Below are 20,339 nucleotides of genomic sequence, written 5' to 3'. Positions count from 1 at the left end.
CAATGGGGCTGATGATGCCTGAGACCAAATCTTCCTTCCTGGGGCATTTCAAAAGAGCCAGCCATCCTGAAATCAGGAGCTTTTCTACATGTGCTTGATGAGCTCAGCTGCCTCAACATCTGTAAGTTTTCTTTTTTCAGACCCCATTGACGATGTGCATGGTGACCTCCTGGGATCCCATGGCAAAATGAACCTTCTTTGCACCTGCGAGTGTAGCATCTTCACCTTGAACTCCCTTCCTGGAGCAGTAGGTGCTGGCACAGCAGCCATTCATCTCCAAGGAGTCCCCAGGGTTGTGAGGGGGGATGAAGCTAGGTGGACAGCAGATCGCAGTCAGAGGCCATGGAACAGGTTGGACATGAGCTTGGGGAGACCAAGTGAAGTTCATCCCATATTAAAAGCCTCTATGGCCCATGAGGAGACAGCGAATCTCCCTCTGGAGAGCCTAGGTCAGGAATATACCCGCATCCATCATCGTAACGTCTCTGCATCTTGTTTGCAGACAAACCTCCTGTTAAAACTGCCGGAGCTTCCAAGCTGACTGCAGGCAGCAGTTGTAGAGCCCACGGCACCAGCTCATAGGGCAGCAAGGAGTGCCTTTCAGATGCTGTCTCTCTCCCTTGTAGATGTCTTTGTGCTGCCCCAGTCTTTCTGATCTGCCTCATCCTTGACTTCTCCACCCTGCTCCCTGCCATTGCTTGAGAAGGAGTTATCTGCAATGCCTTTGGGCACCGGGAGCCCAGAGACTGAAGCTTTCCAGCAAGAGCCCCAGACCTGTCCAGCAGCTGTAAATTTCCCTTGGAAGAGCACTCTCATCTTTCAGCCCAGTGTTTATTTAGCCCCCTTGTCTATGTTGTACAATGGGGCTGCTTCAGAGAGCCCCTGTGGTCCTTCCACCTCTCTCTGCCTGGCCTGGCTGTCCTCAGGGCATCTTGCCAAGCTCTCCTGTGGTGCTGCTGACCCCTGGGCTGGTGTCATCTATCTTTTCCAGAAGATGATTTTTTTCAGCAAACGCCCTGTGGAGGACAGCAAAGCTGCAGAGATGAGCCCCCATCTCAGGAGAGAGCCTGGCTGTCCCAAGAGCTGGTGCTGATGGGGGCCAAAACTGCCCCTGGTCTCCCCCCATCCCAGTCAGCAGTGGGATATCAGGATTGAACTGTGAAGTTTGTTAACTCCTCGGCAGCATCCCTGTGGGGTGGGGAAGACAGGGCAGGGGAGCGGCTGGATGGTGAGAGAAGGGCTTCCAGGTGTTCTGGAGGAGATGTAGCAAAGCCATGGGGGCCATGTGCTGCTGCAGCCCAGCCTTCCTGGGTGCACTTCAGGAAAAGTGTTCTAAGAAAGACCTTCACTCAAAGCAATGGCCTTGGGTTTTCTGGCTGCTTTTCCCAGAGGAAGCAGCATGTCAGCAAAGGAATCAAAGCTCAGGGGATTTCCAGTGAGAAGGACACTGGGAGGAGTTGGGTATGTATTCTTCCATCCCATAAAATGAGAAAAAATGGGCCGGAGTGAGAGGTGAGGGATTTCCAAAGTCTGCTCATCTCTGATGTCTCCCCTCCCTGGCCTGGAGGGATCCAGTGCCTCCGGTGCAGAGCCGAAAGCTGTGCTGCAGATCCTGAAGGTGATTGTCCTGCTTCTGGTCAGGGCAGTGTTAATTTGGGCAGTATCCAGGAGGGGGCACAGCCAGGACATAGAGGTTATTCCTCATTTTGTCAAGGATGGGGGAAGGGGTCTCTTCCAGGTTGTGTGCGTGGTGGCAAAGTTGGGCACCAACTGGTGAGCAATCATGTGTGAGTCATTTGCCTCCCTTGGACACTCGGTTATTAGTATTGTTTCTGTTACTGTTCTGTTGCTGTACTGTTTTCTTATTTCATTGCCGTTTCCAGTAAGTTGTTCTTATCTCAGCCTGCCATCTTTACCTTTTGTGCCTCCAATTCTCCCGTCCAGCCTGCCTCGGATGGAGGGGGAGTGGGAAGGAAAGGAGGAGTGGGAAGTGAGCGAGTGGCGCACGATTTGCATGGTTTCAGTGAGAACACTAAATTATGGAACACCCGTCTTAAACACATCATCGTGGCTGGGCTTCTCGAACGAAGATTTAAGAAGGCTCCATCCACATTTGTTACAGGCACGCTGGTGGCTTAGGAGGCCAATGCGAGATAGACATATCCGATTGCAAAAGGCACAGCAGAAAGACTCCCTAGGTGGTATATTCTGCAAGACATGATTCTTTCTCCCTTGTCTTTTCTCCTCGAGAGGGATTCTGCGTGCGTTCTCAAAGGAAACAGCAGCGTTAGAGATGGTGTGTCTCCAGGCCTCCCGATTGGAGGCCAGAGTAGACCAGTTATGTTGATTGATATGGCCGAGGCTGAGATGTTTGTAGCTATAATTGTCTACAACGTGGAATAAATAATTCTGATTACAGTATTTTAGTATTTATTGTTTTATTATTTTAATAACATTTCTTATAACATTACTATCTATTGCTGAATATATATAACATGTAATAATGTATTATAAAATATTACTTCTCTCTATATTTCTATATTATATTTCTATATATATTTCTATATTTCTATATATACTTCTCTCTCTCTCTATTCTATATTTCCATATATATGTCTATATTTCTAATAATATTTCTATATTATTATAACTCTCATCTTCTTAGCTAAATCATTCACTCAGGTCTGAGAAGGCGTGTCGAAAACAAGGATGCCTTGGCTAATAAACGCAGTGCTAGTCTTCCGTTCTGCTTGAGCCAGGGCCATAATCCAACGCCATCATTGCCAGAGTGCCCTGAATGCTTGTCTGACGTGAATCTCTGGGGCGTGGAAACCCTCCTCTTCTTCTCTGAAGGGCGGTAGTCTGTGTGCTGCACAACCTGGCTGTGGCAATCATAGCCCCGCCCTGTTGATCTTTGCTCTCTCTGCCTCTGTCGGGTTTGCTCCCGAGCAGCCCGGAGCATGAGAGCCTGCTTGGAGCTGGCTTTGGAGGGCCCTGGAACTGCAGGATTCACTAAGACTTGGTCACAACGTGGAGGACTTGTTCTCTCCCTCTTTCTCTTCCGCAGTGAGCGGTCATAGTCTGTGTACTGCACAAACCGGCTGCCAAGGTTGTAAGTTCCCCGCACAGATCTGCTTGGCTCCCTCTGCCTCAGCAAGGTTTGCTCCTGAGCAGCCCTGGCAGCGGGAGCCCACCGGCAGATCCTCTTGGAAGGCCTTGCAGCTGTGCTATCCCTAGGACCACGGTCACGACTTGGAGGACCAGTTCTTCTCTCTGAAGCGTCGTCATAGTCTGTGGTGTCCCCAGAGCAGCTGCGCAGATCCCTGCCCCACAGAGGGAATCTGCTCCGGGACCGCTCCCTGCCAGTGTCCTTCATGCCCTGCAAAGAGAGCTGTGCAGAGTTCCTGCCCTTTTCTCCTGAAAGGATCAGAGCAGTGGGGAACCCCTACAAGTTCTGGGACAGGACAGTTTGGGGCCTCCAAAAGGCTCTTTTGGAGGGCTACTAAGACCAAAAGGCCAGAGGCGCACCAAAGGGATGGATCCAGGTGGGATGCTTGGAGAGGGAGCAGCGTTGTGGCTGTGAAGAAAGGTGCGGTGTGTGAGGGGCAAAAGAGAAATGCTGAGATCCCAGAAAGAAATCCACTCTTCCTCTGATGCCCTGACCCATGACCCCAAAGTTACCTTAGTCCTACCAGTCAGACCCTGTGGTCCAACAGAGCCCGCCTGCTTGCTGCTGGCCACACACTGACTGAGGAAGGAAGGGGCATGTGATGGTGCCAGGGAGGAAGAAGCCCTTTCTCCAATTCTCAGATCAGAGCATCTGGAGAAAAACAAAAGAGTGATCTCAGTTTAGAGCTGTTGTTGCAACCTCCTCTGGGGTTCAGTCATTTTCTCCGAGAGGCTTCTATGACAGAGAGAAGACTTAACCAAGGACACTAATGGGAAACTCAGCGTGGGTCTTCCCACCAAGTTTGCCTCTGTCCCAACAAAAACCTCATCTCTATACCTCCCACAGCCTCCATTTCATAAATTCACAGACTTGTTTGGGTTGCAAGGGACCTTTAACTTTATCTTGTTCCACCCCGCTGTGGTGGGCAGGAACACCCTCCACTATTCCAAGGTTTCTCCAAGCCCTGTCCAACCTGGCCTTGAACACTTCCAGGGATGGGGCCCCCACAGATGCTGTGGCAACCTGTGCCAGTGTCTCAGCACCCTTACAGCAAAGAATTCCTTCCCAATATCTAATGGAAACCTGCCCTCTGTTAGCTGGAAACTGATAGCCTTCATCCTGTCACTACATTCCCTGACAAATGGTGCCTCCCCATCTTTCCTGGAGGTCCTCTTTAAGTCCTCTTATCTACAAGAGTCAACATCAGAGACCAGGCAAGTAGCAGATTCCATCCGGGCCGCAGCCTGAAGCCCAGTAAAGGACAGACACGGAGTAGTTCAGATTTGACAGCACTGAATGATGCAGGTAGTAATTTCATTTGATGAGAAAAACACTCAGGAAGGTGAGAAGCACAAGTGCAAATGAGGAAAAGGAAATGTATTCTGAACAGATTTGAATCCTGGTTATTACCTGGCATAGAACAGCAGGTAGGCTTGCTGCCTGAGAACTGTGTCAATGGAACGCAGCTGCACAGATTCATCGTCCATCCGGTACCACAATCCATTGCTGGCCTGTAAAAAAAAGGCAAGGATCTCTCCATGGTTTCTCTCCAAAAACACGGGTAGGAAACTGCCAAACCGAGAGCATGTCAAAACAAATGCAGTCCAGCCACTAAGGAGGCCTTCTGCCCCAAAACTTTGCCTGTCAGTAACACTGACAGGAAAGTTTATCTTCCCCAGCACACCTTTTTCCCCATTGGGAAGGAAGTTGCTCTTTTACCTTTGTGTAGCAGAAATAGTGTCCTCCATGACAGCTGACACCACTGTGCACCAGGACAGCATATAAGGAGTAGAGGAGTGGTTCTCCATCTGCCTGAGACATGTATGGGCGAAGATCCAAGTACTCCGGATACTCTACAACCTATGGAGAGACCAAGAGGGCTCAGAAATGACCCTGGTCTGTGACATGAAATAGCCTACCAAGTGCAGGGGCCAGTCCAGGTGTATCAATACATCTCGGGGGCTCATGGGCACTTGGTTTTCCATAAAGCAACATAAAATCGTTTGGGTGGCAGGAAACCCTTCTCAGTCAAAGCAGCCCTATCAGAGCACAGTGCTTGCCTGTCTTCCCACAGGAACTTTCCACTCCCCAGAAGGGACCACAAAAAACCCAACACAAGCAGCTTGTGACAAGCATCCTGCTTTAGGAAATCTGCTTCTTGAAGAGAAAGCTGCACACCAATAGTGTACACACCTTGCTGATCTTCCCACCAGTGAAGCAGTCAAACCTCTTCAGACACACAGTGAGAACCTTGGGTGCACAGTGGACAGTGAACCTCTTAGTGGCGGCAACATTCTTCTCACACCTTGAAACCAAGCACAGAGCACAGCGCTGAAATGCACCCTATCTTCCACCAAGGCAGTCAGACAACCTTTCTTGTCTCGTGCATCCTTATGCTATTTTAAGGCAATTCGCTGCCATATTTAAAACAAACAAACAAACAAACAAAGAAAGAAAAAACCCCAACCCCCCTCCCCCAAAAAACCAGACAAACAAAACTGTGTCTCATCAGTGTGCAGTAAACTTCCACGAGAAGATGACTTCTGCTCAATGACTTGTAGCCCCCTCCCACAGAGTCTAGTGTTAATATGTTGTTAGGAATCATCTTACTTGCTACATTGAAAGCAGTTTTCACCATCCAGGTGCTCAGGTGTTACAAAGTCCTCCAGAGCTGCAGGGAGGGATGAGGCTGCCTGGAGAATTGAGAAATCGGTGCACTGAGCTACAGCAAATGCCCTGGCCCAAACATTTTCCAGGAGCTGACAAGAAAACCCCTGTAGCTGATGCTGAGGAGACCCGCCATGAATCTGCAAGCTGTATCCAGAAGGAGCCAGAAAGAGAGTGTGGTGCTGAACATTTCCCCTGTCCCAGAGGTTCTCAGGGGCAATCAAGAGCTCCCTCTCTCTCTCACCTGCCATTGAGCTACTGCTGTTATTATGTAGGGTCATCAGTAGTGAAAACAATCCAACCCATCAGCCTGGAAGCCAGACAGGTGTTGAAGGAGGGCAAAGGAAAGAAGGATGAGGATATGTCAAGGGTGCAGAGCGCATAATGGGTGCTTGTCCAGCTTCAAGCCAGCACCTACAGAGAGACCAGTGCCATGGCCTCTGCAGGAGGACAACATCCGTTCCCCTTCCCATCCACGACCAAGACCTCTGGTGTTCACAGTCTATGCTTTCAGGACAAATGGGTTGACTCTGAAAAGCCTTGCCATGTCTTGAAGCACAACTGCAAAACCTCTTACTTTGATATCCAAGGGGACATCCAGGAAGGCCTCATAGGAATCAGAAATGGCTTTGCAGCTGAAGCAGATGACTGGAAGGAAAAATCAAAATGCCGAGCAATGGTGAGCTGAACGATGGTCCTGCTTTGTGCTCATTGTACCTGTCCTGCTAGTCCCAGGGCCAGCTGTTGGGCACAGGCAGACAGAAGGGCACAGGCAGTGCCAAGGAGAGCAGCTGTTGTAGAAACATACCTCTGGATCTCAGAAAGCCTCCAAATATTTGATGGACAATGGTAGTAGATTGAGATGATATGTCCAAGCTGGAAACAAGTAGTAAGACAGAGCATTACTTCCTCCAAGCCCCGGCTGGAGGTTTTCCTTGATGAGGCCACATCAAGGAGTCCAAAGGGCTCAGAACTTTGTAAAGGTAACTTGCTTGTGCTTACTCGTTGCTTGCACTCAGACAAGCTCTCTGCATGGCATTGACAGTACAGCATAAGAAGTCATGGGCATCTTCCTCCCTGCCAAGCTGAAAATGTTCTCCTATGACTAAGAAACAGGAAGTTAGTAGTTGTCTCCTACAGGAAGGGAAGAAAACCTGTCAAAGAACCGGAAATCACATACATCTGAAAGCCCTGAGAACAGCCAAAGGCAGGATGGCACTGACTGAATGCAGGACCTTGTTAACATGCGCTTCCATGATGCACATCATGCAGAAGCCTTGTTGGCGACCTGAGGAGGGAGGGAGAGAAGGTCCTCTGGTTAGCAAAATATCCCTAGTGGTGGAATACTCCTCTTCTTCCACTCCCACTCCAGTGCAATATGCCACTCCTCCCAGTGTTTCAACAAGCACGGGACGTTTTAGTGCATAGAAAATGTTCTTCAGAGGAATGCTAAACTGAGGTTTTAACTTGCAGGAATAGAGACCCAGAGCTAGAAAGATGTGCCTTCATGAAGAATAAGACAGCTGGACAGGACAGGTGGCTCCTGAGTGTACAAAGAACACAAGTTCTGGGGCTGACAAAGGGCTGCTTTTCTCCTAAATCAAATTTCAGGTTCTGGGAATCCTTGGGATTTGATTAACAGATTCACAGGGAGATGTCCCTAAGAGTACTCACAGGCCTGGCTGTGCTGCCGGGAGAGCAGATAGTTGGCCAGCGGCGGGGTGTATGTCAGGCATTGCAGGACAGCATTAAGGAAGCATGTGTTGCCCACATTGCGGAGTCCTGCTCCAGCACTCTGTCTTTGCTGCCAGACCATGCAAATCTTCTCGGGGGGAAAGAGGATCCTTTGTGGCGGAGTCATTCCCTCGGCAATGACTGCAGGGAAATTCCATTTGGAAAGAGATGAAACGAGGCACAAAGGCATATTTAAACAGTGAGGTCTCTACAGGAGCGCTCAGGACCATCTGCTTCAACTGCCAACCCAACAACATCAGGGGAAGCTTAAACAGTGCCATTTAAATTTACTGTTTTGGAAAAATCCATTCCCCTGTTTACGTTGCTGAGAGTCCAACAAACCCACCATCTGATTTCTGGGCCGCAGGCTACCTTCCTTTCTCAGTAGAGTTCTAGACTGGATTATCAGTGAAGCCATCCCTTTTCCTGATTGGAACTTGTTGAAAACAAGTAAATACTGAGCACGGAAGGTAACCCAAAGGATGGCAGACCTCTCTACGAGCAATGGCAGCTTTCAAAGTCTTGTACCTAGTGTCAGAGGAGCGACAAAAGGTGTTTTCCTGGGTCTAATTGTAAACGCGGGGGTCAGTTGGACTGCTCTCAGGAAACATCCCAGAGATCACTCTAGGTTGTGAGCACATCATTCTGGGATTTGACCACCAGCCATGTCAGTTGCCTGTGGCAGTTCACAAAGTCCAAACCTGCTGGTGAAGCTATTACTCACAGGAGTCGTTCCCTGCTGTGGCCATTGCCTCTCTCAGGAAGAGAGTGCAATGCTTTAGATGACCAAGGATGTCTTTCTCTCCAGAAAGAGAACAGCACCAATCCCGTCCCCTAGTTGCAAAGAAATTACTGTAGCTCACCGAAAGTATCAAAACTCTAAAGAAACGCAGAACGGCATCCCCCACCAAGTCTTTCAGTGGTGCTCGGAAGCTGCTGAGCTGCAGCTCACGCCCTTATGATCAGGCGCGGGGCACCAACTCACAGCGGGTTCAAAGGCCCTTTTGAAATGCTCCAATGTACGGTACCTTCTCTGAAGAGGCCCTGCTGCTCTCCTGACACTGCTTCAGCAACAGAGCCCTCTGGCTTTCCCACCTCCTAGGAGTGACCGTCTTTCAGCCACTACTTTAACTGCTGCCTTTGCTGCTCTCCTTTTTCTGCCTCCCTCCCTCCCACAGCAATCAAGGTGGGCTGAGCCCATCCCCTCAGACTACAGCCACCTCCCTGCTTACCTATCCTAGGCTATGGAAAAAAAACCAAGAACCAGCAAACTGGAATTCTAGCCTAGGTCATACCTGGCCAGCCTCTAAAAGTTGTAACAGCTCAGCCTACAGCTCGGAAGGTATAAATCAGCCTATACTTTTATCCCATATACCCTGCTCTATGATCTGTGCCAAAAGTCAAAGCATTACCTTTGAAAGAGGAGGAAAGTTGAGGAGAAATGGTCAGTAACCAATAAACCATCCAAAAAAGGCAGGCACACAAGTAGCAAAGGAAGGAGCTGAGTTATCCCGAAGGCCAACTCTGTCCAACTGATTTTCGTTGGCGCGCTCCTCAGGATACCGGATGGGTGCCACATCTCTGCCCCTTTGTGACATGGGGTCACATGGAACCACATGGAACCACATGGAACCACATGGTTCTTGGGCACAGGAACCCACATGGCACGTCCGCCAGGTGGAAGCCACTGGACCTCCCCCCGTGCTGGTGGCAAAGGGCTAGTCATCCTCTGACAGAGCTCCCACACCTTCCCTGAGCCACACGGCCTGAGGAGTAAAAGCCTGCTCAGGGCTGTAACTGAGCCAGGTCACAGCTTTTCTGGCCCCCAAGACGCTGAGGGTTTCACTGCCACTTCTATCGGTGAGACTCTTAGCAAAGCACCTGGACTCTTATGGGTTCCTTTCCAATTAATTTCATCTGCCCCCAGGGTACAACCATGGGCTGACCCTGAACTGGGACTGCCAAAGGAACCCTTCAGAGGCTGCGCTGGGAGGACCTTGGCTGGCTGCTGGCCCCCGCCCAGCTGCTGTCTTGTCCTCAAGCTCTGAAAACGTTCCTGGATGGCTTTTTAGCAGCTTCACATTTACTCCTGCCGCTAGGGTTGGTTAGGTTTGGATCAGCCGCAACTTTAGCCAGACTCCCACTCTGGATGGTGAGGGCACGCGCGTGTTAGGCGGAGCTGTCCCCTGCACGTCCGGCGCCGAAATAAACAAATACCGGCTTAATAGCACCTGTGGCTGTTGAGTTTTACTACTGTTGCCTTTTCCTGGCATCAATGGATAGAGACAGTTTTGTCCCTGCTGCACTTGGCCTATGTTGTTTTGGGCTTGTTGGAAATCATCAAACTTTTCTAATTTTTTTAGTGTTCCTAATTAACTTTTTGATTAGTTGTTTTTAACACACATCATAGGCGGTGCGTTCAGCCTTAAATCAACTTTAGCCAGCATGGAGTAAAAATTGTCATAAGCTCCTTTGGGAGAACACAGCCTGGGAAAAGTCCTAAAACTGTAGGTTTTGTTGAAGTTAACCCTGGTATGCTTCAGTGGAGAAAGCCTGTCAGAGAAAGATGTCCTGTTGAAGGAGGAGATCTGGAACACAAGATTTATGGACTACAAGGACCTTCTGCAGAAACCAGCAGCTAAAGAAGAAGACTAACAAAGGCTCAGCATTTGTGTCAGAAAATCCCTAGGGGAGGGAAAATATACAAAAAAGATTAAAGATATGAAGTTATTACAGTAGAAAGTGAGAAATTAATAACCAATACCACATAGAATACTAATTAATGAAAGGGAGTGAGTGATGTAATTTGGAAGCAATGAACATTAATTTCTTTGTTTGCCAAATCTGTATAAATAGGTGAAAAGCGATGTCTTGCTGTCAGGACGGAGGCAGGATTTTTGTCAGCCACATGCACACGCAGGGCTGCAAATAAAAGTAATCACTTGCTTTCTAACAGTAAAAAGCCAATTTGTTAGAGGGTCCTATTTATCCCGACAGTTTCAGAGGTGTTTAGCAACAGGCAGTCCTCTGGACACCTGGTGTAACCTCTGCTCAGCAGGCAGATAGTGTTTCTCATGCGCCAAGGATGCAGCTGGTTGTTATTTAACAACACTTGACCTGCCTGGTTTGGCCCCTGCCTGGAATGGGGCATCAAGTTTTACTCAGTTCTTCTCAGGACAGGTGGTTTCACTCCTGCCCAGCTCAGCACAGTTCATATGGCTCCTGCTCCACTCCGAGGTGTTTCTTCTTTTATACTTGGGGCATCCAGCTCGGGCATGACTTTGCTTGGATGGCTTTTTTCATCACGTCTTGCAGCAGCTGGTTTTATCCCTGTCATCCTTGGGGAGGCTCCTTGTATCCCTTACCCAGACAAAGTCTCTGCATTTACTCCTGCATTACACCTCTCAGGTGACCTTTTTATGCCCCTGCCCTAACCTGATGTCTAGGTCCTGTATTACCGTCCTCCCAGCAGCACTTCAGGAGCTCTCTGATGAAGACAATCAACAATGGCACTCGTGAACACTGCCTCTGCTCCTGCCTCCTGCTCATATGGGGGCATTTTAGGACATAAACAGCTGTGCTCTGTGACCAAGCTGGTCCTACATGAGTCCCCTTTGCCCTCATCGTCAGTCCCTGAAGGTCCAGTGCGCCAGGAAGACCCCTTCTCCCCCTCCCTATCAGCCTTCACATTTCCAGGCCCCAGGCCGACTCCTTTGCTCCTCACAGGCCTTGCAGGTCACAGGCACCTGCCTGCCAGGCTGGGATGGCCTCACAGCAGCACAGGGCAGCACAGCAGCACACAGAGCCCCATCTTAATACCAAACAGGCTCTTCTCCCCTGAAAGGGCCACTCCTGTTCTGTTAACGTGTTTCAAGTCTAGATTAAGATTGTTATATTGACATGACAAACCAAGGATTAGGATGTGCCCTGGCCTGCAGAGTGATCAGGTCCAGGTGATCAGGCATCATAAGCTGAGCTGTGCTGTACAGTTCGGTGCTAAAGGGCTTACAAAATCTTGCTATGCTGGTGCTGCTTATAGAAATCTTGTGCTACTCAAATCATGGTATTCTGGGCTATAGTGATCATACCATGATGTTAAAAAAAATGAAGCTTTAATTGTAACTATGTGTCATGGTTTGAGATAGCCCCAAAAAATCCAATTCCCTAGCTCCATCCCCCTCCCACATCTCAACCTAATGTGAGATGGGTTTTTTTCCAGACAAAACACACCAGACTCAAAGTGGGGGAAAGGGAATATATTACAATGACTATACAAATAAATACCATATCACATTATACACACGATCACAAACTATCTCTACCATGACATATAGTATTTACAATGGACCAGATCTCTTCTCCCCTCCAAATAAAAGTCCAGGAGGGAAAGAAGGACAGATCCCTTCCAGTCCTTAAGCAGCAGCATCTTCTGAGGCAGCAGTCTGTCTGTCTTCTCCACATGCAGCAGCTGATAGCTGGCTTTCTGCCAGCACTCACATGGGAGGTATCCAAACTCTCCCTCGGCCCCCTTGACACAGGCAAAGGGGTCTTCCGTGGGCTTCGTAACCCCAGACAAGGTCGTTTCACCACGTCATATCACGAGACACAGGGGGGTCTTCGTGACGGTCTGGTATCTCTTGCAGGGCCTCTGTGCTCTGTCTCTCAGGCTGCCACCGTGGCAGCAGTGCGAGGGGGGAGCCAAGGCCAACTCCCCCTGCATTCCATCTGGCTGTCCCAGTCCAGCTCCTGGATGCTCTTTTGAGCTTCTTAGCTCCTCTCTCTCCGGTGCTGCATGTCTAAAACTTTTCTCCTTAATAGGAGTCCATGTCCCTCTTCTCCAAGAGGGTCTCCAAGGGAGTTTTGGGGAATCTGGTACAGTCTTACCCCAAACTCTGTCTCTCAGTTGCTGGCTCTCCTTTCTCTCTCCCTTTCCAGGAGTCTTCTCTGCGGTGCTGCATGTTGTTTCTGCTGCTCCTCTGGTTCAGGTCCTTATCTCTGGCTCTCTGCCACCGTTTCTCTGGTCAGCGTCGGCTGCTGCTCTGCGTCCATGGAGAAAACATCTCCTGGCATAACTACAGGCACCTAGCCCAGCTTTATGCTGTTCCAGGTCCCTGCAGCCCCCCAGCCAAGGGCTGGGAGGCCCCAGAGCGCCCAAGGGGCTTAGAGCCCCTTCCTCGTGGCTCTACAACGTGGCCACCTCTCCTACAACAACCCAAACTACAACTCTTCTCTTCCGGTCTGGTTGTGATATGTTTACATTTTTGCAGGAGCACCCATTGGGCAGAACTTCAAAATTTCCAAGGGTTTCCACCCCTTGGGGTCTACCACTTTTCTTTAGCCTCTGGGGGAAAACAAAGTCCAAACCACTACACTATGACTCAGTGCCGTCATCATTCTGCCAAGGATATCCTGAGGAACCCGTCTGTCACCGCAGTGTCAGGTGATAGCCCTGACCCAAAGGGGACAGGGGGAGGTGCAGAACAACTGTCCATAAGTGTCCCTTGGCTCAGGGGATATGCAGGGCAGCAGGGATCCGTGCTGGTCCCCTTTCCTCCTTTCCCCTTCCAGGTGACACTGGCCAAGGCCCCAGCACCTGCTGCCACGAGCTGTACACAGCTCCCCTGATGTTCAAGGTCTGACAAGCTTAATAAAACAGCTCCCACCAGAGGTTTGGTCTGATCCCCCTGATCTGAGGGGAAACCGTGTCTATGGGGGAGGAAGGCATGCTTTCTGCCCCTCATTTTTGTACCTCATCAAAACCACTTCAAGATTTGGACAAAAATCAAAGGATAAGCGACCAAGAAGGCTCCTGAGAGCCTTAAACAAAGCAGATGTTGGATCCTGATTGCTCCCTTTGGGCTAGAATAATCCCATTCCCTGTCAGAAAACTACCTGAAGCCAGACACAGTCCCATGGAGAGCTCAGCCCTGCACTTGGCCACTGGAGCTGTTCTACAGCTCACGCCGCCTGACAGGGTGGCAACAGAGCCCCTCTGCTCCCTGTAGCTCAAAGCTAGTGAGCTCTGGGCACAAAGGGGTGAGGCCAGGAATGGGCGGGGGAATCCAGAGCAAGGGGCTACGGGGATGGTGTCGCTACTCTGAAGGGGACCTTCCCTGGGCAGTCAACGGTATTTATTTCGGAGCGGGCCGTAGGGGTGCGTGGGGAGAGCTCTCGACTCTGCAGTTCCTCACGTGTCTGACAGGGCGTCTTGGGAGGCACTGGAGTTCCCCCAGCTGCTCCAGATCCATAGCACTGAGATTTCCTTCTTTCCTTCCCTTCTTCCCTCCCCAGGGTCTCCTGTGGTGTTCTTCTGGCATTGGGTGTAGCAGGAGCCACCCCCAGGGCTCTGCATGGGGCAGGCTGGGTTGTGGCAGTCTAAAAATGTGTAATTAATAAGGAAATTGTAGATTTTGCATAGAAGTTGTTGTATTGTATTGTACTGTGCGTATGTTCTGTCCTTTCATTGGTTGATACTTGACGCAGTACCGTATAGGGTTATGTTCAGCCCCCATCTCCTATGATTGGTTGTAATTTGCATGCTCCGCCTAAACCCCATCTTCTGTTCCAGTGCCTTCCTTACCCACGTTATTTAAGGCTGGAGCCATTTTGCGCAGTGCTTTCTGTGCCCTTTTGTTCCTCCCTTTAAGCAGTTCAGTTGCCCCGCTACTTTTATAACAAAATCGCCTTACCAGCTGCACCCAGAAAAGTTGGGGAGGTCTTTATTCAAGCGCTGACCTCCGCACTGGGTGGTACCTGCTGCTCCTCAGGTGATTGGACAGAGCCATTCGTTGGTGTGAGTTTGGCATTCCCCACCCAAACTGCTACAGGAGTGCCAAGCTATTGTGAGGAATGGGGAGTTGTTACGAAGACTTGAGCGGAGCCCTGCTTAGAGGGGCTGGGAGAGGTCCAGCAGCATGGAGTGAGCCTGGCCAGTGCAGAGGGGCCCCGAGCAGGAGATGAAATCTCTTGCAGAGAGGCGCCACTTGCCACAACAGCAAACGGGGAAATCTTCCTCTCCCTTCAGGTCAGAGGTAGAAGTGGATGTGATCAGTGGTGTTCAAGCCCCCTGCAATGTGGAGGTGGAGATCCAAACAACCTATAAACAGACTGGCTCGAGCAAGGAAAGGCTGGGATGCTGCGACAATTATTGTGGCATGGTACTAAGGCAGGCCTGGGAAATCCAGATCAGATGCTCGGGCACCTCTGTTAGGAGGCAAAGTCATCCCAAGGGCTGGAGGCTTCTGCGCGGATGATGTCAGGAGGGGCTGCACTCACTGGTGTCTCTGAAGGTGTGAATCTCTCTGGGATTCTCCTGGTTCTTGTGCCATTTCCCAAACAACATGGGCAGGAGGAGGGCTTTGCTGTCGCTTGTGGGAGAAACCTGCCTCTGGCTTTAGAGTGTTTTGAGAAAGTCCAGGTCAGACCTGCTTCATTTTCTAATGAGGGAAGTTGTCTTCCTCCATAGGCTGAAAAGGCCAGGAGCAAGTTACCATGTGTGTACATTCACATACTTTCCTTTTGCTGTGCATAGGGGCTTTGGTCCCGTGGAAATGCATGGGGCAGAGGACAGGGGACCTTGGGATCAGGTGGCAATCTTGGCTACTGGAAGGTTTCAGGATTCTTGTCTGCAAGCTGCAGTTGAGTGCGTCGTATCACTACTGAACCAGAGATGCTCACCTGCCGCTCCCATCAAGTGGACTTGCTTTTGGGGGTCTTGTATTTCTTTCTTATTGTCTTTCACGAATCCAGGGAAGAATGTGTGCGATTTTCTGGTTCTTCCCCTCACCTAATCCCCTAGCTGCTTTTTGGAAGGCCTCTTGCAGAAGCTGATACTGAAGCAGTGCTTTCAGGGTTACCCAGGGACTCTGAGAAACTGGAGGGGGAGAGATCACAGATTCAGTGCTGCCTGTGGTCAGGGACTAACGGAATGGCAAGCAGCTGGCTCACTGGAGAGAGATATCCCATTCTAGCTAAATGAAGCTAAATCTCTTATCCACAAACTTCTGATTCAAGTTCCGGCAGTTCTGTCTAGACTGGCCAATGGGGCTGATGATGCCTGAGACCAAATCTTCCTTCCTGGGGCATTTCAAAAGAGCCAGCCATACTGAAATCAGGAGCTTTTCTACATGTGCTTGATGAGCTCAGCTGCCTCAACATCTGTAAGTTTTCTTTTTTCAGACCCCATTGACGATGTGCATGGTGACCTCCTGGGATCCCATGGCAAAATGAACCTTCTTTGCACCTGCGAGTGTAGCATCTTCCCCTTGCACTCCCTTCCTGGAGCAGTAGGTGCTGGCACAGCAGCCATTCATCTCCAAGGAGTCCCCAGGGTTGTGAGGGGGGATGAAGCTAGGTGGACAGCAGATCGCAGTCAGAGGCCATGGAACAGGTTGGACATGAGCTTGGGGAGACCAGGTGAAGTTCATCCCATATTAAAAGCCTCTATGACCCATGAGGAGACAACGAATCTCCCTCTGGAGAGCCTAGGTCAGGAATATACCCGCATCCATCATCGTAACGTCTCTGCATCTTGTTTGCAGACAAACCTCCTGTTAAAACTGCCGGAGCTTCCAAGCTGACTGCAGGCAGCAGTTGTAGAGCCCACGGCACCAGCTCATAGGGCAGCAAGGAGTGCCTTTCAGATGCTGTCTCTCTCCCTTGTAGATGTCTTTGTGCTGCCCCAGTCTTTCTGATCTGCCTCATCCTTGACTTCTCCACCCTGCTCCCTGCCATTGCTTGAGAAGGAGTTATCTGCAATGCCTTTGGGCACCGGGAGCCCAGAGACTGAAGCTTTCCAGCAAGAGCCCCAGGCCTGTACAGCAGCTGTAAATTTCCCTTGGAAGAGCACTCTCATCTTTCAGCCCAGTGTTTATTTAGCACCATTGTCTATGTTGTACAATGGGGCTGCTTCAGAGAGTTGCAGAGATGAGCCCACATGTCAGGAGAGAGCCTGGCTGTCCCAAGAGCTGGTGCTGATGGGGGCCAAAACTACCCCTGGTCTCCCCCTATCCCAGTCAGCAGTGGGATATCAGGATCGAACTGTGAAGTTTGTTAACTCCTCGGCAGCATCCCTGTGGGGTGGGGAAGACAGGGCAGGGGAGCGGCTGGATGGTGAGAGAAGGGCTTCCAGGGGTTCTGGAGGAGATGTAGCAAAGCCATGGGGGCCATGTGCTGCTGCAGCCCAGCCTTCCTGGGTGCACTTCAGGAAAAGTGTTCTAAGAAAGACCTTCACTCAAAGCAATGGCCTTGGGTTTTCTGGCTGCTTTTCCCAGAGGAAGCAGCATGTCAGCAAAGGAATCAAAGCTCAGGGGATTTCCAGTGAGAAGGACACTGGGAGGAGTTGGGTATGTATTCTTCCATCCCATAAAATGAGAAAAAATGGGCCGGAGTGAGAGGTGAGGGATTTCCAAAGTCTGCTCATCTCTGATGTCTCCCCTCCCTGGCCTGGAGGGATCCAGTGCCTCCGGTGCAGAGCCGAAAGCTGTGCTGCAGATCCTGAAGGTGATTGTCCTGCTTCTGGTCAGGACAGTGTTAATTTGGGCAGTATCCAGGAGGGGGCACAGCCAGGACATAGAGGTTATTCCTCATTTTGTCAAGGATGGGGGAAGGGGTCTCTTCCAGGTTGTGTGCGTGGTGGCAAAGTTGGGCACCAACTGGTGAGCAATCATGTGTGAGTCATTTGCCTCCCTTGTACACTCGGTTATTAGTATTGTTTCTGTTACTGTTCTGTTGCTGTACTGTTTTCTTATTTCATTGCCGTTTCCAGTAAGTTGTTCTTATCTCAGCCTGCCATCTTTACCTTTTGTGCCTCCAATTCTCCTGTCCAGCCTGCCTCCGGATGGAGGGGGAGTGGGAAGGAAAGGAGGAGTGGGAAGTGAGCGAGTGGCGCACGATTTGCATGGTTTCAGTGAGAACACTAAATTATGGAACACCCGCCTTAAACACATCATCGTGGCTGGGCTTCTCGAACGAAGATTTAAGAAGGCTCCATCCACATTTGTTGCAGGCACGCTGGTGGCTTAGGAGGCCAATGCGAGATAGACATATCCGATTGCAAAAGGCACAGCAGAAAGACTCCCTAGGTGGTATATTCTGCAAGACATGATTCTTTCTCCCTTGTCTTTTCTCCTCGAGAGGGATTCTGCGTGCGTTCTCAAAGGAAACAGCAGCGTTAGAGATGGTGTGTCTCCAGGCCTCCCGATTGGAGGCCAGAGTAGACCAGTTATGTTGATTGATATGGCCGAGGCTGAGATGTTTGTAGCTATAATTGTCTACAACGTGGAACAAATAATTCTGATTACAGTATTTTAGTATTTCTTATTTTATTATTTTAATAACATTTCTTATAACATTACTATCTATTGCTGAAGATATATAACATGTAATAATGTATTATAAAGTATTACTTCTCTCTATATTTCTATATTATATTTCTATATATATTTCTATATTTCTATATATATTTCTCTCTATATATATTCTATATTTCTATATATATGTCTATATTTCTAATAATATTTCTATATTATTATAACTCTCATCTTCTTAGCTAAATCATTCACTCAGGTCTGAGAAGGCGTGTCGAAAACAAGGATGCCTTGGCTAATAAACGCAGTGCTAGTCTTCCGTTCTGCTTGAGCCAGGGCCATAATCCAACGCCATCATTGCCAGAGTGCCCTGAATGCTTGTCTGACGTGAATCTCTGGGGCGTGGAAACCCTCCTCTTCTTCTCTGAAGGGCGGTAGTCTGTGTGCTGCACAATCTCTACTTAATATTTGTTTTCTTAGCTTTAATATAATTGCTTCAACACTGCTTCCAAATACTGCACTATGTTTCTAGCTATAATTATCTACAACGTGGAATAAATAACTCTGCTTAAAGTATTTTAGTATTTACTATTTCATTATTTTAATAATATTTATTATACTATTACTATCTATTGCTGAAGATATATAACATGTAATAATGTATTATAAAATATTACTTCTATATTATATTTCTATATATATTTCTATATTTCTATATATATTTCTATGTATATATATTCTGTATTTTTATATATATTTCTATATATATATTCTATATTTCTCTCTATATTTCTATATATATATTCTATATTTCTATATATATTTCTCTCTATATATTCTATATTTCTATATATATCTCTATATTTCTAATGATATTTCTATAATATTGTAACTATCATCTACTTAGCTAAATCATTCACTCAGGTCTGAGAAGGCGTATCGAAAACAAGGATGCCTTGGCTAATAAACGCAGTGCTAGTCTTCCGTTCTGCTTGAGCCAGGGCCATAATCCAACGCCATCATTGCCAGAGTGCCCTGAATGCTTGTCTGATGTGAATCTCTGGGGCGTGGAAACCCTCCTCTTCTTCTCTGAAGGGCGGTAGTCTGTGTGCTGCACAACCTGGCTGTGGCAATCATAGCCCCGCCCTGTTGATCTTCTCTGCTCTCTCTGCCTCTGTGGGGTTTGCTCCCGAGCAGCCCGGAGCATGAGAGCCTGCTTGGAGCTGGCTTTGGAGGGCCCTGGAACTGCAGTATTCACTAAGACTTGGTCACAACGTGGAGGACTTGTTCTCTCCCTCTTTCTCTTCCGCAGTGAGCGGTCATAGTCTGTGTACTGCACAAACCGGCTGCGAAGGTTGTAAGTTCCCCGCACAGATCTGCTTGGCTCCCTCTGCCTCAGCAAGGTTTGCTCCTGAGCAGCCCTGGCAGCGGGAGCCCACCGGCAGATCCTCTTGGAAGGCCTTGCAGCTGTGCTATCCCTAGGACCACGGTCACGACTTGGAGGACCAGTTCTTCTCTCTGAAGCGTCGTCATAGTCTGTGGTGTCCCCAGAGCAGCTGCGGAGATCCCTGCCCCACAGAGGGAATCTGCTCCGGGACCGCTCCCTGCCAGTGTCCTTCATGCCCTGCAAAGAGAGCTGTGGAGAGTTCCTGCCCTTTTCTCCTGAAAGGATCAGAGCAGTGGGGAACCCCTACAAGTTCTGGGACAGGACAGTTTGGAGGCCTCCAAAAGGCTCTTTTGGAGGGCTACTAAGACCAAAAGGCCAGAGGCGCACCAAAGGGATGGATCCAGGTGGGATGCTTGGAGAGGGAGCAGCGTTGTGGTTGTGAAGAAAGGTGCGGTGTGTGAGGGGCAAAAGAGAAATGCTGAGATCCCCGAAAGAAATCCACTATTCCTCTGATGCCCTGACCCGTGACCCCAAAGTTACCTTAGTCCTACCAGTCAGACCCTGTGGTCCAACAGAGCCCGCCTGCTTGCTGCTGGCCACACACTGACTGAGGAAGGAAGGGGCATGTGATGGTGCCAGGGAGGAAGAAGCCCTTTCTCCAATTCTCAGATCAGAGCACCTGGAGAAAAACAAAAGAGTGATCTCAGTTTAGAGCTGTTGTTGCAACCTCCTCTGGGGTTCAGTCATTTTCTCAGAGAGGCTTCTATGACAGAGAGAAGACTTAACCAAGGACACTAATGGGAAACTCAGCTAGGGTCTTCCCACCAAGTTGCCTCTGTCCCAACTAAAACCTCATCTCTATACCTCCCACAGCCTCCATTTCATAAATTCACAGACTTGTTTGGGTTGCAAGGGACCTTTATCTTGTTCCACCCCGCTGTGGTGGGCAGGAACACCCTCCACTATTCCAAGGTTTCTCCAAGCCCTGTCCAACCTGGCCTTGAACACTTCCAGGGATGGGGCCCCCACAGATGCTGTGGCAACCTGTGCCAGTGTCTCAGCACCCTTACAGCAA

General features: G+C 49.3%; 1 protein-coding gene and 1 long non-coding RNA gene across 2 annotated transcripts; one reads left to right on the top strand and one right to left on the bottom strand.

Moving 5' to 3' along the window:
• Positions 1 to 136: 136 nt before the first annotated feature.
• On the bottom strand, positions 137 to 8,494 carry LOC114003418 (ubiquitin carboxyl-terminal hydrolase 42-like). Its single transcript, XM_027750377.2, has 13 exons — positions 8,295 to 8,494; positions 7,511 to 7,711; positions 7,017 to 7,124; positions 6,839 to 6,941; positions 6,645 to 6,712; positions 6,414 to 6,484; positions 5,780 to 5,862; positions 5,363 to 5,474; positions 4,889 to 5,029; positions 4,580 to 4,680; positions 3,682 to 3,820; positions 2,811 to 3,379; positions 137 to 311 (listed from the first exon to the last, which is right to left on the bottom strand). Exons 1-13 carry the CDS (start codon positions 8,317 to 8,319, stop codon positions 137 to 139), a joined length of 1,896 nt encoding a protein of 631 aa, XP_027606178.2. The 5' UTR covers positions 8,320 to 8,494.
• A 714-nt stretch (positions 8,495 to 9,208) lies between these two features.
• Positions 9,209 to 10,301, top strand: LOC113986948. The gene is made up of 2 exons (XR_003540323.2): positions 9,209 to 9,430; positions 10,114 to 10,301. It is a non-coding gene; the product is annotated as an uncharacterized LOC113986948 (long non-coding RNA).
• Positions 10,302 to 20,339: the final 10,038 nt, after the last annotated feature.

This window comes from Pipra filicauda, unplaced genomic scaffold (genome assembly GCF_003945595.2).
Source record: "Pipra filicauda isolate LSUMZ 115617 unplaced genomic scaffold, ASM394559v2 scaffold1264_size43722_pilon, whole genome shotgun sequence".
NCBI classification, from domain to species: domain Eukaryota; kingdom Metazoa; phylum Chordata; class Aves; order Passeriformes; family Pipridae; genus Pipra; species Pipra filicauda.
Note: the sequence above shows the minus strand (reverse complement) of the source record. Positions and strands in the feature narration are given on the sequence as shown.

What these genes read in the sequence shown, in the direction of transcription:
- LOC114003418 (XM_027750377.2), bottom strand. Translation starts at nt 8,319, where the DNA reads ATGGCCACAGCAGGGAACGACTCCT. An exon ending in CTGGTGGGAAGATCAGCAAG is followed by an intron (nt 5,030 to 5,362) that starts GTGTGTACACTA and finishes GTCTCTCCATAG; the next exon opens with GTTGTAGAGTATCCGGAGTA. An exon ending in ACTATTTCTGCTACACAAAG is followed by an intron (nt 4,681 to 4,888) that starts GTAAAAGAGCAA and finishes TTTTTTTTACAG; the next exon opens with GCCAGCAATGGATTGTGGTA.